Source organism: Plecotus auritus, assembly GCF_963455305.1.
Source record: "Plecotus auritus genome assembly, chromosome: 9".
In the NCBI taxonomy this organism is placed as follows: Eukaryota; Metazoa; Chordata; class Mammalia; order Chiroptera; family Vespertilionidae; genus Plecotus; species Plecotus auritus.
In genome coordinates, this window is record NC_137783.1 from 110,226,376 (window position 1) to 110,240,794 (window position 14,419).

Sequence of the window (14,419 nt, forward strand, 5' to 3'; positions counted from 1 at the left end):
CCTGCTTTTCCATGCTGATAGCACTCTCGCAAACATGGTGAACATTCTAAAACCCGCCAGACTTTCTGTAAGAAGTGTGGCAAGCATCACTTATTAAAACAGTGTTAACAGTCATTTTTTTATATCCATTTAATGTTGATTTAATTTTTGCCAAGCAGTATGCTGAGTGTAGTAGATATAAAAGAATCAGCACAGAGCTTATACTTCCTCAGAGGAAATCAATGTGAAACAAGCAAGTGATGGGATTGAAGAGTATAGAACTGTGGAGCACAGAGGACCCTTAAGCCAATTTAGAGGATGGTCAGGGAAAGCTTGCTAGGCCTTGAAGGATCAGGAATGGTTATGAGGTAGCAAAGGTCAGCGTTATCCCAGAGTAAGGCCTTTTTCTGTCAGAGGTAGAGGGCGTGATGACTGGAATGATGATCAAGAGTGTTTCCTACCAGGAGTTGGGATTTTTGCTGTACATCAGAAGAATAATTGCATGAGCCATACAGAAGAGGGAGAAAGTTGTCCCCAGTAGTGGGATTGTAGTCAGAGAAGTGAAGGATGAGTTGTTGGTAGATTGGAGAGAAAGAGAGCCCTAGTATTAACAGACCAAATGAGAGGTATTAAGGTCCTAGCTCAAGCAGTAGAATGTCAGGGGAACATAAAAGATGCTTATAATTTCAGTGAAAGATCCTTTTGTCCTCTTCTCCCCTTCTCTTTTTACAGGAGGAATCTGAGTGAGCTAGATCAAATTCAGAGGTACTTCAGCCAGAAGCTCACCAAGCCTGTACTTCCCCTCAGTCCTCAGACTCAGACTATCTTGCAGTGCCAACAGAGCCATGGGGACCATTGTGGGCCAGAAGCCAGCAGCCTAGATCCTGAGAGCCAGTGCATCCTGGAAAAATCCAATAACCTGGTGTTGCAAGTCAGCTCCTTAATCACGGGTATGGCTCAGGCCCCTCTTGTTGAGAAGTCATGATCACTGGGTGGCTATTCAAAAAGCAGATGAATGTCTATCCTCAGACAAGCTCCTATGACCAACAGAGACCAACAGCTTTCATCATCTTATTTATTTATCGTCTTCCTTTTGAAAGGAGAGGCATAGTAGCATGGCACAAGAACATGTGCAATGGAAAGAGCATTGGACTGGAGGCAGGAGACCTGGGTGGGGTCCTTGGTGGGTTTCTAGCATGGACTTACTATTTGACTCTGAGCATACCCTTTCCCTTCTTAAGGTTTCCCCAACCAAAAAGGGGGTGGGGGGGGCGGTTGGATTAAATGAGTTCTTCAGTAGCACTTCTTGAACTTGTGCCACTCTGTTTTCAGAAAAAATCCACTACGTACATATTAAAAATTCTAATTCTAAATACAAAAAGAGCCCAGAAGTCTGCATTTTTAGCAAGCACCCCAGTTGCTTTTGGATGTTAGTAATCTACACTTTGAAAATCCCTTAGTGGTAGTTCTCACTTTGGCTACATATTGGAGTTACCAAGGGAGCTTTTAAAAATCCAGATGCCCAGCCCGCCAGCATGGCTCAGTGGTTGAGAGTCGAACTACGAACCAGGAGATAATGGTTCGATTCCTATTCAGGGCACATACCTGGGTTGTGGGCTCACTCCCCAATAGGGGGTGTGCAGGAGGCAGCCGATCAGTAATACTCTCTCATCATTGATGTTTCTCTCTCTCTCTTCCTCTCCCTTCCTCTCTGAAATCAATGAAAATATATTTTTTTAAAAATCCAGATGCCCAGCCGAAACCGGTTTGGCTCAGTGGATAGAGCATCGGCCTGCGGACTGAAGGGTCCCGGGTTCGATTCCGGTCAAGGGCATGTACCTTGGTTGCGGGCACATCCTCAGTGGGAGGTGTGCAGGAGGCAGCTGATCGATGTTTCTCTCTCATCGATGTTTCTGGCTCTCTATCCCTCTCCTTTCCTCTCTGTGAAATATCAATAAAATATACTAAAAAAAAAAAAAATCCAGATGCCCAGACTGCACCATGTCAGTTGCATCAGTATGTCTGAGAGTGAGACCCAGCATCAGTATTTTTCATAATTCCCCAGGTAATTCCACTGTGCAGCCCAGAGAGAGATCACTCCAGAAAAAGTATTTCCAAACTTGCCTAAGATAAGAATCACCTGTGGTGTTTATTTTGAAATACAGATTGCTGGGTCCTACTGAATCAGAATCTAGGGTTAAGCCCTAGAAACAGGCATGCTGTGAGGATTATTGAGAAATCATTTAGATCAGCGCCTGAATTCAACTCACTTGGTGTCATTTTTGCTCAAGGAAAATATGTAAATTGTACACACGGATGGATAAGTTTCATTTTCCTTTTTTAAAGGGGAAAAAAAACCCACCAGAAATCTTATTCCTACTTTGTTTTTCTAGATATCTAACCTGTTGGTAGCCAGGACCCCAGAGGTGTACTGTGTATTTGATTTCCTCTTGCTTGGAAATAATGTTCTGTCAGCTATTTATTGAGCACTAACCATGCCAGGCACTATTGTTTTACTAGTTCCAGGAAGGTACAGTGGTAGACAAGACAGGCATTGTCTCTGCTTTCATTAGTGTACATGCTATAGTCAATCAAAGAAACTGCCCCCCAAAAAGAGAGCTAAGAGAAAAACAGGAAGGCTCATTGCAGGTAGAGGTGAGAGCAAATAGGGAATCCCTTTAAAGGGCTATATTAAAAGAGGAGAGAGAAAAGAACTGAAGGATTAAAGCTGGAGGGCCTTGAAGGCAAGCTTGAGTATTTAATCTTTTCCTGGAAGAAAATGGGGAATTTTAAGCAAGGGGATGACAGGATAAGAATTAATATTCACAATGAGTTTTGAAAGATGATTGGATCAGAGAAGCCAGGTTCTGCCTCCATCGTATCTCAATACACTTTTAATGAAGTAATTAGACAAGTAGGTATGAGTGAAGCTTGAGAGGGAGTTACTGAATGGTTGTTTCATTTTTGCCACATCTATGTGCCAGGTCCTTTGCTGGGCTCTGAAGTTGCAACATGAATCAGATAGACATGGTCTCTGCCTTTGAGAAGCTCACAATCTGATAGGAGAAATATGTAGACAGACAATTACACAATAGCATGTTCTTATGCTTTCATGTAGAAAAAAGGCTATGTAGCCATCCCTTCTAGCTGGTGCATCTGGGAGGGCTTCCTGGAGGAGATGCAGTAGAGTGGGGCCTTAAAGGATGGGCTGGGTTTTAAAAAGCAGAAAGACTGCTCTAAGACAGAAGGGTAGTTCAGGCCAAAGGGCCAGAAGCAATTAAATGTGCTTCCTGGCTCCTGTTCCTATTTGCAGCAGGGATGTTCCATTTTCTACTCCCCTTTGAGACCTGAAAATTGTCAATGTATTAAGCCTAGCCAGGACCTTCTGCAGGCTGCGTACTCCATTAGGTGCTGTGAGGGAGATGTGATACCTATTTTTGGGAGTCAAATTTGCCTCCCAGCTTCTTTCTCCTCTCAAATAATCATGTAAACATATGACATTTACTACACCTGTTTATTAATTTATTTCCTACCATTTCATCTTTAAAACAATTTGAGGTGACTAGTAGCTTCCATTTATTAAGTATCTATATATGTGCCACACAGTGTGTGCCCATTTATCTCATCTATTCTTTATATCAAAACCTTGTGTAAAGGGTGGCGTTAACCATATTTTAAAGATAAACAGGCTCAGAGAAAAGAGTTTGCTGTTGACCACAAAGTTGGTAGAGATTTGATCGGAAGACTGACCAGCTCCAAAGCCTCTGCTCTTTCCAGCACACCATGCTGCCTCCATTTTCTCTGTAAACCTCCCCTACCTTATCATTTGGGTGATAGGTATTTCCTTGCTTTCATTTTCCAAGTAAAATAGATAGTTCAAATAGTTGTCATCAAATAGGTAAATAAGTGGATTCTCATTTTGGTTTTTAATATAGGTAATTACTGAAGTAAAAGGAAGCATGAACATGGACTCTCAGCTCCCAAGAATTCCTGAGCAGGAGCAGATAGTCTCTGAAAGCGTTTCTACAGATGTAACCACAACCATAAATAGATTAGATTTTGGTCTTCTGATATTAGAATAAAGTGCTAGAAATTATACTGCTTTGAATATAGTTTCACTTACTCTTGGGTGGATTAACTATCTTTAAGATTTGTTCAGTCTGATTGCAAGAATACTTCTTTTTCCTTTTGTTCTTTTTTTTTTTTTAAGAATAATTCTGAAGCTAGAGGCTAATGTGGGAAAGTTGAGTGGTCTGTGTCCCTACCTTGTAGTAAGAATGATATCTGTTGCTATTCAGATCTGCAGACTATCACCAGGAATTCTCAAGCATCTTTGAGTTCTCACCAAGCCAGGAGTAGAAGCAGAGAAGTTACCACTCTCCCAGATGCTCAGAACACAGGAGCCATGCAAGAACAGAGCACAATTCCAGACCTGCCCTTGGCAAGAGCTCCAGATGAGGGTGCAGACTCCCCTCCTCCCCATACTCCAGAAGAGTCTTCGAGTGGAAGAGTAATGCTCCATGAGTCCCTTGGACACACAATACCTATTACAAGGATGCAGAGCAATGAGGACACTGAGGCAGGCCCAGCCTACAGTGATGAAGACTATGAAGAAGACATCATTGAGCCCAGGACACTCAATGAGATCACCACCATAACAGACAAAACAAGCCCTTGGTCCAGTTTTGTGTCAGACTCAAGTGAGATCATTAGCCTTCATCCTGATGAGGTGCAGAGGGTAGGCCCCTCTTGTCCTTCTCCCGAGCTCTGCCTTAGAGAGGAACTCAGGGTCAGAAATAGCTTTCTGTCCAGTCCAGAAAGAGCTGTCAATTCCCACCTGCCTAGGCAGGGTTCTGCTAGCCAAAGTCTTGTTCCTTGTGAGGGTAAGATCCCTAAGACCTGGGTTGGAGAGCCTGCCTCAGCAGACCCTCAGCTCATCCCAGGTGTGACACTCTCAAGAGCCCTAAAGAACAACGCTTGCTCACCAAGCGTAGATCAGGACCAGGAGCCTAAGCCAAAGGCCCTGGCTAAGGATGAAGCTGCCTCCAATGAGCTAAGTGACTCTGCTGATAGCTTGGATAAATTCCCTCTACACCTAGCCTCCCAGAACAAAAGGGAAAATCATAAGGGGCTACCCATCAACTGCCCTGACATCAGGCAGAAGCAGGCGGCATCTGGATCAGAGGTTTCCACAAAGCAGAATCTCCTTCTGTATCCTTTGATGTTTCCCACAAGTAGCCAAATGTAGGCATTTTGGATGCTGGTGCTTAGGCCAGCCTAGTGGGCATGAGCAGTGGCCACCACCTTCATGGGATTCACTGAGGGGCCTGGGAAGACCCTTCAGAAGACTCACCTGCACTGACAAGGTGCTCCAATTCTCCCATTAACACCAGCCCCCTGAAGCACAGGCTTTTAACGGGGTTTAGGTGTTGGGAGCACATTCATTAGCCTATCCTGGCCTGATTATTGTGTTGGGTATTTTACAGCTGGCTCTAGGAATGAGAACCTTTAATCTCAGTTGAAATAGAAGTGGAGGGTGCAGATGGGATAGAAGAGTACTACCACTGACTGAGCATTTACTTTGTGCCAAGCACTTGACATTTTTAACTCAATCATCTCAAGTCTTTTTTTTTTTAAATATATTTTATTGATTTTTTACAGAGAGGAAGAGAGGGATAGAGAGTTAGAAACATCAATGAGAGAGAAACATCGATCAGCTGCCTCCTGCACACCTCCTACTGGGGATGTGCCCACAACCAAGGTACATGCCCTTGACCGGAATCGAACCTGGGACCTTTCAGTCCGCAGGCCGACGCTCTATCCACTGAGCCAAACCGGTTAGGGCTATCTCAAGTCTTTAAGGTAGGTATTATCATTTCTATTTTGCATGTAAGGAAACTGAGGCTCAGAGTTGTAGTGATTTGCCTAATATTTTTTAAAGGCAAGTGATGGAGCCAAGAGGAGGGGAAGTAGGCAGAGTTGAAATGGCGTTTTTTTCTCCTTTGAAACGCAGTTGACACATTATGGAGAAAGGAAACCGCTTAGGACCATCACCACCCCTCACATGTGCAGCCTAACCAGTTGGCTTTAATGACTGGAGGCTGAGTACTGACAGCCAACTCTCTGGTGGAGTTCTTTCCTGGACTCCCTCAATGCGGCTTCTGACACTGCTGCCTTTACAGTGCTCAGAGTTTATGGTCAGTGGAGGAGCAGTCACAGGTCCTAATTCAGACCTTCCCTCAACTATTCTTTCAAAAAAACGAGTATTGCCTGGCCCTGTGCTGTGTACTGAGAACAGAGATTTTAATCAGACTTTACCTCAAGAAATTCCCATTATGAGGTAATGACAACAACAGTAAACTCACCATGACAGTTAGTGTTCTAAGTTCGGTGATGATACATGGACTATATGCTGGGGAACAAGAGGAGGAAGCTGCCATAACTGCTTGAAGGTATCCCAGTAAAAGACATTAGAGCTGGACCTCAAAGATGAATGGGCATTCTGTAGACAGAGATGAGAAAGTGGATTGTGTGTGCAGGGGCATAGCCAGGTGAAAGCCTGGCTTCTGGGCAGCAGCAGTTGACTGTGGTTAAAGCCCACGTGTAAACACATGGTGAGAGGTGAGGTAGAGCTGGATCTTCAAGGGCCTTGTATGCCTGGCTAAGTTGCTTAGACTATCCTGCAAGCAATTTAAACTTGTTTCCTTATCTTTAAATGGAGATAATAGACCTTTTCCTGGGGTGATTGTAAAAATTGAAATAATGATATAAACTACCTAGTACAGTGCCTGGTACGTAAATAGTGTTCAGTAAATGTTAACTGGCAAGCAAGAGTATGATATGGTCAGATTTACATATTAGGAAAGTCACCAGTTCCCTGTAAAGAGAGGATTAGATCAGAGGAGACCAGAAGAAAGTCTGACCAAAAGTATAGACTGCTTTAATTTTTTTAATATGTTTCTTTTTATTTCAGAGAGAGGAAGGGAGTGGGAGAGAGAGATAGAAACATCAATGATGTTGAAAAGGAGAGGGATAGATTTGAGAGGATTAGTTAGATAGGAAGGACAAAGAGGAAAACATCATGTGTGATAAATATCTATGACTTAGATATTTCTATCACAAGTTACTAGGTAATGGTGTCATTTATTGGATAGGGAACCACACATAGAGATAAACAGTTTCTGGGAAAGAGCAGATTTCCATTTTGGACCTGTGCCTATAAGACATTTAATTAGGCTTGGAGTTCAGGACGAGATCAGCTATAAAGGTAGGTTGTGGAAATAGATTAGGGCTGCAGGGAGAACATGGAAAGGGAGAACCACACAAGACAGAGTCCTGATGTAAAGGGTGGACAGAACAGATAACCACAGAGAAGAGCTGGTCAGAGGTGGAGCAGCAGGAGAGAGGCAGTGTGGGAACAGAGTTTCAGGAATTAGTGGTCAACACTGACACTTGACAGGCCCAGTAGATTATAGACTGACCTGTGTTCACTGGCTTTAGCATTATGGAGGACAGTGCAAAATGGAGAATGCAAAGCAGTTTTCAGTGGGTGAGGGAACCAGTGGTAAGGACAGTGAGAAAAAGCAACTTTTTCCCATTAACCAGGGAGACAAGAATAGCCGGCATTGAATGCTTGCTATGTGTCAGGCACCGTTCTCAGCACTTTGCATGTATAAACTCTTAATTCTCAAAACAAAAGTTACTATTAGTATATCCATTTTACTGGTGAAGAAACAGGCATAAAAGTGAACTTACCTGAAGTTAATCATCTAATATTGACAGAAGTTACTGTTGGAGCAGGACCCTTAGGCAGGAGGTGATGGGAGAAGAGGGGAACTTCAGTGTTTCAGACACACTCCTGAGACCTCACAGCAAAGCCGTTCCTCCCCCACAGCATCAGCTGACTATCCAGAAGATTCCCCAGCAGTCAGAGCAGCAACAGCATAAGCCCTGCCTCACCAGGGCCTCTGAAGAAGAGTCAGGGACTTGAACCAAAGCAGGAAATGCTGCATTTCATTCATTTGGTGGGTATTTATTGAACACTTACTGTGTTCCAGGTACTATGCCAGGTGACAGGAATGTGGCTATGAAAGAGATCATCTATGCCCTCTTGAAGTTCAAAGTCCAGCATGGAAAAAGGATGATAAACCAATTTGAATTAGAACCATACTTAGCTTATTGAGCAGAAACAAAAAATTAAACTTCAAAATGGCCCCATCCCTCCCCTTCCAACTGAATAAGTGATTTGAACAAATATTCCCATCACAGTGCTGATATCTGCAGGGTATACAAAGGAGAAGTACAAGATCCAGTATCTGCCTTCAAGGGCTTACATCCAGACTGGGTGGACCAGCTGTGCCCACTTAGTCAGAACCCTCATTTCTGTGTATAAGCAGAAAAGAACGAGGGGGACCCTCCTTTTTTACTAGGCATCTTCCTCCAGTCTATAAGACACTGCCCCTTGGAGCCACCTTGTCCGACTAACTTCTAACTGCTCGGTTTTGGCCAGCAGGCCCTCAAACAAGTATCATTAACGCTTGCTACCTACCAGCCTCATGTGGCGCTCTAGGGAAGTAGTGAGGTCACTGATGGAAACTATGCCATCTTTGCCTTGGAGAAGTTTGGGGGGATTTTGAGAAAAACACATTGAGATTCATATCACACTAAATCATCAAGCATTATCCTGTTTTGCAAACTCTGCTCTAGAAGGAGGAATCACTGTGGCCTAAGATCAGGAGAAAGCTTCCCAGAGGAGGTGGGATTTAAACTGGCCCATAAAGAAAGCATAGACTATGATTTGTTAGGAGTGGGGAGGGCCTTCTAGGCAGAGGGAACCATGAGCAGAGGATTCATGGGCAGGAATAGGTTTGGGGACGGGGGTAGCGGGGGATGCAAGGATAATTAAGACCAGTGACTTTGCTGGTCTGGCAGGTGGGAGGATTTCTAGGTGTATGTGTCCCTTAACTACCATGATAGCCCAGACCCCATTGTGGTGCCCAATTTTTTTTTGCCTCCTCAGCAGTTGGAGGCCTCCCTGCGGTTGCTCTCATTCTCTACAGCTTTGCCACCACCAGCCACAACAGATCAGGTAAGAGAACTTTCTCTCCTATAGAGTCATCATCTCATCAATGCAGAGCTACCCTGGGCCGCCTTCCTGAAAAGGCAGTTGGCGGGGGTCACTCTCCAAGTTTCTACTGAGCATATTCTATGGGCCCAACATTTTGGGCAAGGAGCTCAGGAAAAGTGAAGAGCAAAAGTGTTAAGGGCAGGACATCATCAGCTAAGATGATGTAGAAGAAACAGTGCAGAAGCATAAAAGCAGGACTCAGCTAAGAAATGCATACCTAGTGCGCTGGGAGCTCCAGCTAAGCCATGGTGGGTGTGTGCAGAAGAAGCTTCCTACAGGAGGTGCAACCTTAGGAGACCCAACAATGAGTAAGGCCTGGATGAAGAGAATACCAGTGGCATACCTATTTGTTTATGGAACACCACGTAACTATTCACCACTCAGCTGAGTTAGGTGGTTGGAACACTGGTACAAATCCCAGCTCTTGTCTTTTCCACCTTGGCACAGCACCTGACGTTCCTTGAGGGTGGCAAGAAAAATAACTACTTTTCTAATCATTCAATATATAGTTATTGTCAAGCATTGTGCTGGGTGCTGAGCATACAGTAGTAAATAAGACAAATTCTCAGTCTTCATGGAGCACAAAGAGTAAACAAAAAATAAAATATTTACAGATTGTGATGAGTACTGGGTGCTCTGATTAAAAACAGGGTCTCTGAAGAGTCCGTATTTCAGCTAAAAGATGATCAATGTGGTGCCTGCCTGTTACCAGGCACAGTTCCAAGCACTTTATATTAACTGACATACTTCAGCAACGTAAGGAGGGACATAATTTTTTTTTCCTTCTTTAAGATGAGGAAATTGAGGTACACAGAGGTTAAGTAACTTGCCTCACACAGGTAGTAAGTGGTAGAGCCTAAACTGGAAACAAGTCAGTTTGATTTCAAAATCTGTGTTCCTAACTACTTACTGTACTACACGGAGGAGGATCTATGTAAGCAACTTGGAGAGCATATACCAGGCAGAGAACACAACAAATGCAAAGGCCCTCACACTGAAAGAGCTCAGCATGATTTAGGAACTGACTCAGAGCTGGTGGCTCTGGAACGTAGAGACTGACATAATGAGGTCAAAGGGCCAGATCATAAAGGACATGTAAATCAAGGAAAGGACTTCTGATTTTATTCTAAAGGCAAGGCTATCCATCTAAGTGTGTTAAGCAGAAGAGTAAGAGCTAATTCAATTATAAAGGATTCATCCAAGGTGCTGAGTGGAGAATGGGTTGTCTTTGAGATTTGGCAGCACAGTGGTCATTGGTGACCTTGAAAGAGTAATTGCAGTGATGTGGAGAAAGGTGCCATGAAGTACAACTGCGTGCCGGGCACTATTCTCAATCATGGGGTAAACTAGGCACAAATTACCGGCCTCATGGAACTTAAAAAAAAAACAACAACAACGATAATTTCAGAGAATAATACATGCACTACGGGTAAAATATATTAGCTTGTTTATTAATTATAATAACTAATCCCTATTTAATGCTTACTATGCACTAAACATTATTCTAAGTATTCTACATATATAAACTCTTCGAATGATCCAATGAGGGTGGTTACTGTTATTATTCCCATTTAAAAAATGAGAAAACTGAGGCTCGGAGCTTCCCATGCCAACCTACAAGGTATTATTATTTCTATTTTAAAGATTCAGTCACTTGCTCAGGGTCTCCCAACTAGTAAGTCATTCTAAATACATGACTCCAAACTCTGCTTTTTATTATACCACTTTAAAATCGTGACACTTGTCTTATGGTATATTTTCTGGCCAATTTGCCTTTTAAGTATACTTCATTTTGCAATTAACATTTAAACATTTTTTATGCTTTTCCAGAGCCTACTTTGATGACAGATGGGGTCAGTGCAGAAGTATCCTAAGAGCCTGAGGGTATAGTCCTAAAGAGAAGCATTTATATATTTTATTGATTTTTTACAGAGAGGAAGGAAGAGGGATAGATAGTCAGAAACATCGATGAGAGAGAAACATCGATCAGCTGCCTCTTGCACACCTCCTACTGGGGATGTGCCCGCAACCAAGGTACATGCCCTTGACCGGAATCGAACCTGGGACCTTTCAGTCCGCAGGCTGACGCTCTATCCACTGAGCCAAACCGGTTTTGGCCTAAAGAGAAGCCTTTAGATGTCTGTCCTTTTACTGGTTTTCCTTCTCTCTCTCTCCCTCAACTTCCCCAGCACCATTTTCAGGACATCTCATTGATTTGGCACATAGGTCAACCTAAGTTCCCACACATCTCAGTTTTTATCAAATTTGAACATCCTGTCTCGGAGGAACAGTCCCCACCCAGGAACTCTGCATTTTTGTGGCCTTTATTTCTAGTCTGGTTATGGTCACCAGCTCATCTCTTTCCTCTCTGCATCTTCCTTGCATGTCCCATACATACCCATCAGCATTTACTTGAGGGTCATGGGACTACGTCCAAGCAACAAGCACAAGCTTGTGAGCAAAACATCCAGGGAGTGAAATACTTAATCTGCTACGCAGTAGCTAAGTTTCCGAGTCTCAGGTTCCTTATAAATAACACCAGGCTAATAAAGTTCTTACCCAATAGCGAGAATTACCCTAGAGGAAAGAAACAGACACTGTTCGTTTCCTTTCCCTCTCCCTATATCAGCCAAGTGGGTGAAGTGTGAGTCATGCCCCTTAGGAAGGGAGGTCTGTGAGCCACTTCGAGCTGTTATGCCTCACCTGCCAAGCAGAACTTACGTTCCTGCCCTTGCGTTTTCGCCTTCATAATGTGCCAACTCCCAAGGGGACATACTGTCTTTGGTCTATTAAACATACGATAAAAATATGGGAGAGGGAGAAAGAATTTTCACTTCAGTTAAAGAACAAGTCTATTTTTTTTGTTGTTGTTGTTAATTGTCACCAAAGGATATTTATTCCATTGATTTTTCAAAGAGAATGGAAGGGAAGGAGGGAGAGAGAGAGAGAGAGAGCACGAGCGAGAGAGAGACATCGATGTGAGAGAGACACTTGACTGGTTGCCTCCTGCACACACCCCTACTGGGGCCAGGGATCAAGCCTGCAACCGATCAGAATCAAATCCGCAACCCTTCAGTCCGCAGGCCAACACTCAAACCCGCTAGTTCTCCAGTCTCTTTTCTTTCTTGCCCACAAAATACTATTTGCCTGCTGATCTCAGGGTCAGCTCTCTCCTCAAGACCTCATTTCGGGGTCCTAGTTAGGGTAACCAGTCATCTCAGTTAACACCCAAAACTGTCCCATTTTCAGCACTGAAAGTCCCACAATCCAGGAAATCTCAGGAGGTTGGTCAGCCTCACTGATCATGGTCTCTCTCACTACCTGATGCATTTGTAACTGCATTTTCTGAGTCATGCTCTTGGCTAGATGCCAGCCAATGCTAACTAACCTAGGGATCAAGTATGTGTTTAAGGCACAACAAGTAGAGGCACCAAAAATTAAGGGATTGGGGGGAAGGGAGGAATTTTAAGAATCCTATCTAATAAAGAGGGAATATGCTAATTAACCATCACTCCGTCACAAAGATGGCTACACCCACAGCTGAGGCCAACTTCCCATAAGGAGCCTTAACAAGCAATCAGCAGGGACCTGAGGCTACACCAGCCGTGGGCAAACTACGGCCCTCGGGCCAGATCCAGCCCATTCGGCTGTTCTATCGGGCCCGCGGAGCCGAAAGAGCGGAGGGTTCTCTTGCTCTCCCCTCCGCTCCTTTACTTTGAATTTATATTAGTTCACATAAACACTCCATCCATGCTTTTGTTCCGGCCCTCCGGTCCAGTTTAAGAACCCATTGTGGCCCTCGAGTCAAAAAGTTTGCCCACCCCTGGCCCTCCCCCACCCCCGTGGGACTTGACAGGGGACCTCAGGCCAGCAGGGCTTGACAGGGGACCTCAGCCTGCCTTCCACACCTGGCAGGGCTTGACAGGGGACCTCAAGGTGCGCTTCCTGTCCTGGTGCTGAGCTAGGGGACCTCAGGCTGCTCCCCCTGCTCCAGTGCCAGGCCAGGGGACCTCAGGCCATGCCCCCCACCAGGTGGGGCTTGACAGGGGACTTCAGGCCACACCCCCCACCAGCAGGGCTTGACAGGGGACCTCAAGGTGCACTTCCTGTCCTGGTGCTGGGCTAGGGGACCTCAGGCTGCTCCCCCCACCCCAGTGCTAGGCCGGGGGACCTCAGGTCATGCCCCCCACCTGGTGGGGCTTGACAGGGGACCTCAGGCCACGCCCCCCACCAGGTGGGACTTGACAAGGGACTTCAGGCTGCACTCCCCACCCCGGCATCAGGCCGGGGGACCTCAGGTCGCACTCCCCGCCCCAGCACTGAGCCAGGGGACCTGAGGCTGTGTCCCCCTGCCTGGCGGGGCTTGACAGGGGACCTCAAGGTGCACCCCCAGTGCTGGGTCAGGGGAACTCAGGCCGCGCCCCCTGCCCAGGAGGAACCTGAGGCTGCACCCCCCTGCCGATGGGGCTTGACAGGGGACCTGAGGCTGTTCCCCCCCTCCCGGTGCCGGGCCAGGGGACCTGAGTCTGCGCCACCCCCCCTCCGCCCCCCGCCTGGTGGGGCTTGACTGGGGACCTCAGGCCATGTCCCACACCTGGCGGGGCTTGACAGGGGATCTCGGGCCATGTCCCACACCTGGCGGGGCTTGACAGGGGACCTCAAGGCACGCCCCCCCACCCCGATCTGGGCTGGGGGACCTCAGGCCACGCCCCCCATCCTGGCGCCAGGCCAGGGGACCTGAGGCTACGATCCCTGGCCTGCGAGGCTTGACAAGGGTGGGACTAGCCAGGTCTGGATCTATCCCAATGCGGGTCAGGGGGGGCAACCGGGTCTGGGTCTCACACGATTTTGAGGCGCATGTGGGTGGACGGGAACTTGACACTGGGTCCCATGGTGTGCCCCAGACTCTGACAGGAGGAAGGTTTTCATATACATTTTACTAATTTTCTTTCATCTCTGACACTTCTATTATAGAGAAAGGGCAAATAGCAATATTAAATTATTTCCTCTAATTAATCCCCTTTTAATGTGCATGAATTTCGTGCACCAGGCCACTAGTTACATATATTTTTTTAAAAAACATTGAAATAGTCACCATGGAATAAATCAGAACTTACTATCTTCTTTATGTGTATGATTTATTTTAGACTTAATTGTGAATTATATTTGGGCAAGGGCATCATAATCATCTCAGTTTGGGGTCTCTGAAGGACTTAAAAGTGGACTTACTCTGAAAATTTTAAGACATGAAAATTTTAAGACATAAAACAGTATTTTATATTTACCCCATACTTATTTCTTGTGTTTCTTTCA

The 14,419-nt window shown here is 45.3% G+C and overlaps 1 protein-coding gene across 3 annotated transcripts in view; it reads left to right on the forward strand.

The window, feature by feature from the left end:
* C2CD3 (C2 domain containing 3 centriole elongation regulator) overlaps positions 1–14,419 on the forward strand; it is a 134,212-nt gene that overhangs the window by 101,912 nt on the left and 17,881 nt on the right. For 2 of the 3 annotated variants that reach the window (XM_080642152.1, XM_080642153.1), the window contains 3 exons: positions 712–929; positions 4,278–5,190; positions 8,956–9,067. In XM_080642152.1, the coding sequence (XP_080498278.1) occupies positions 712–929; positions 4,278–5,190; positions 8,956–9,067 (1,243 nt within the window). The remainder of the gene's footprint in view (positions 1–711; positions 930–4,277; positions 5,191–8,955; positions 9,068–14,419) is intronic. The other variant, XM_080642154.1, reaches the window with a different exon arrangement.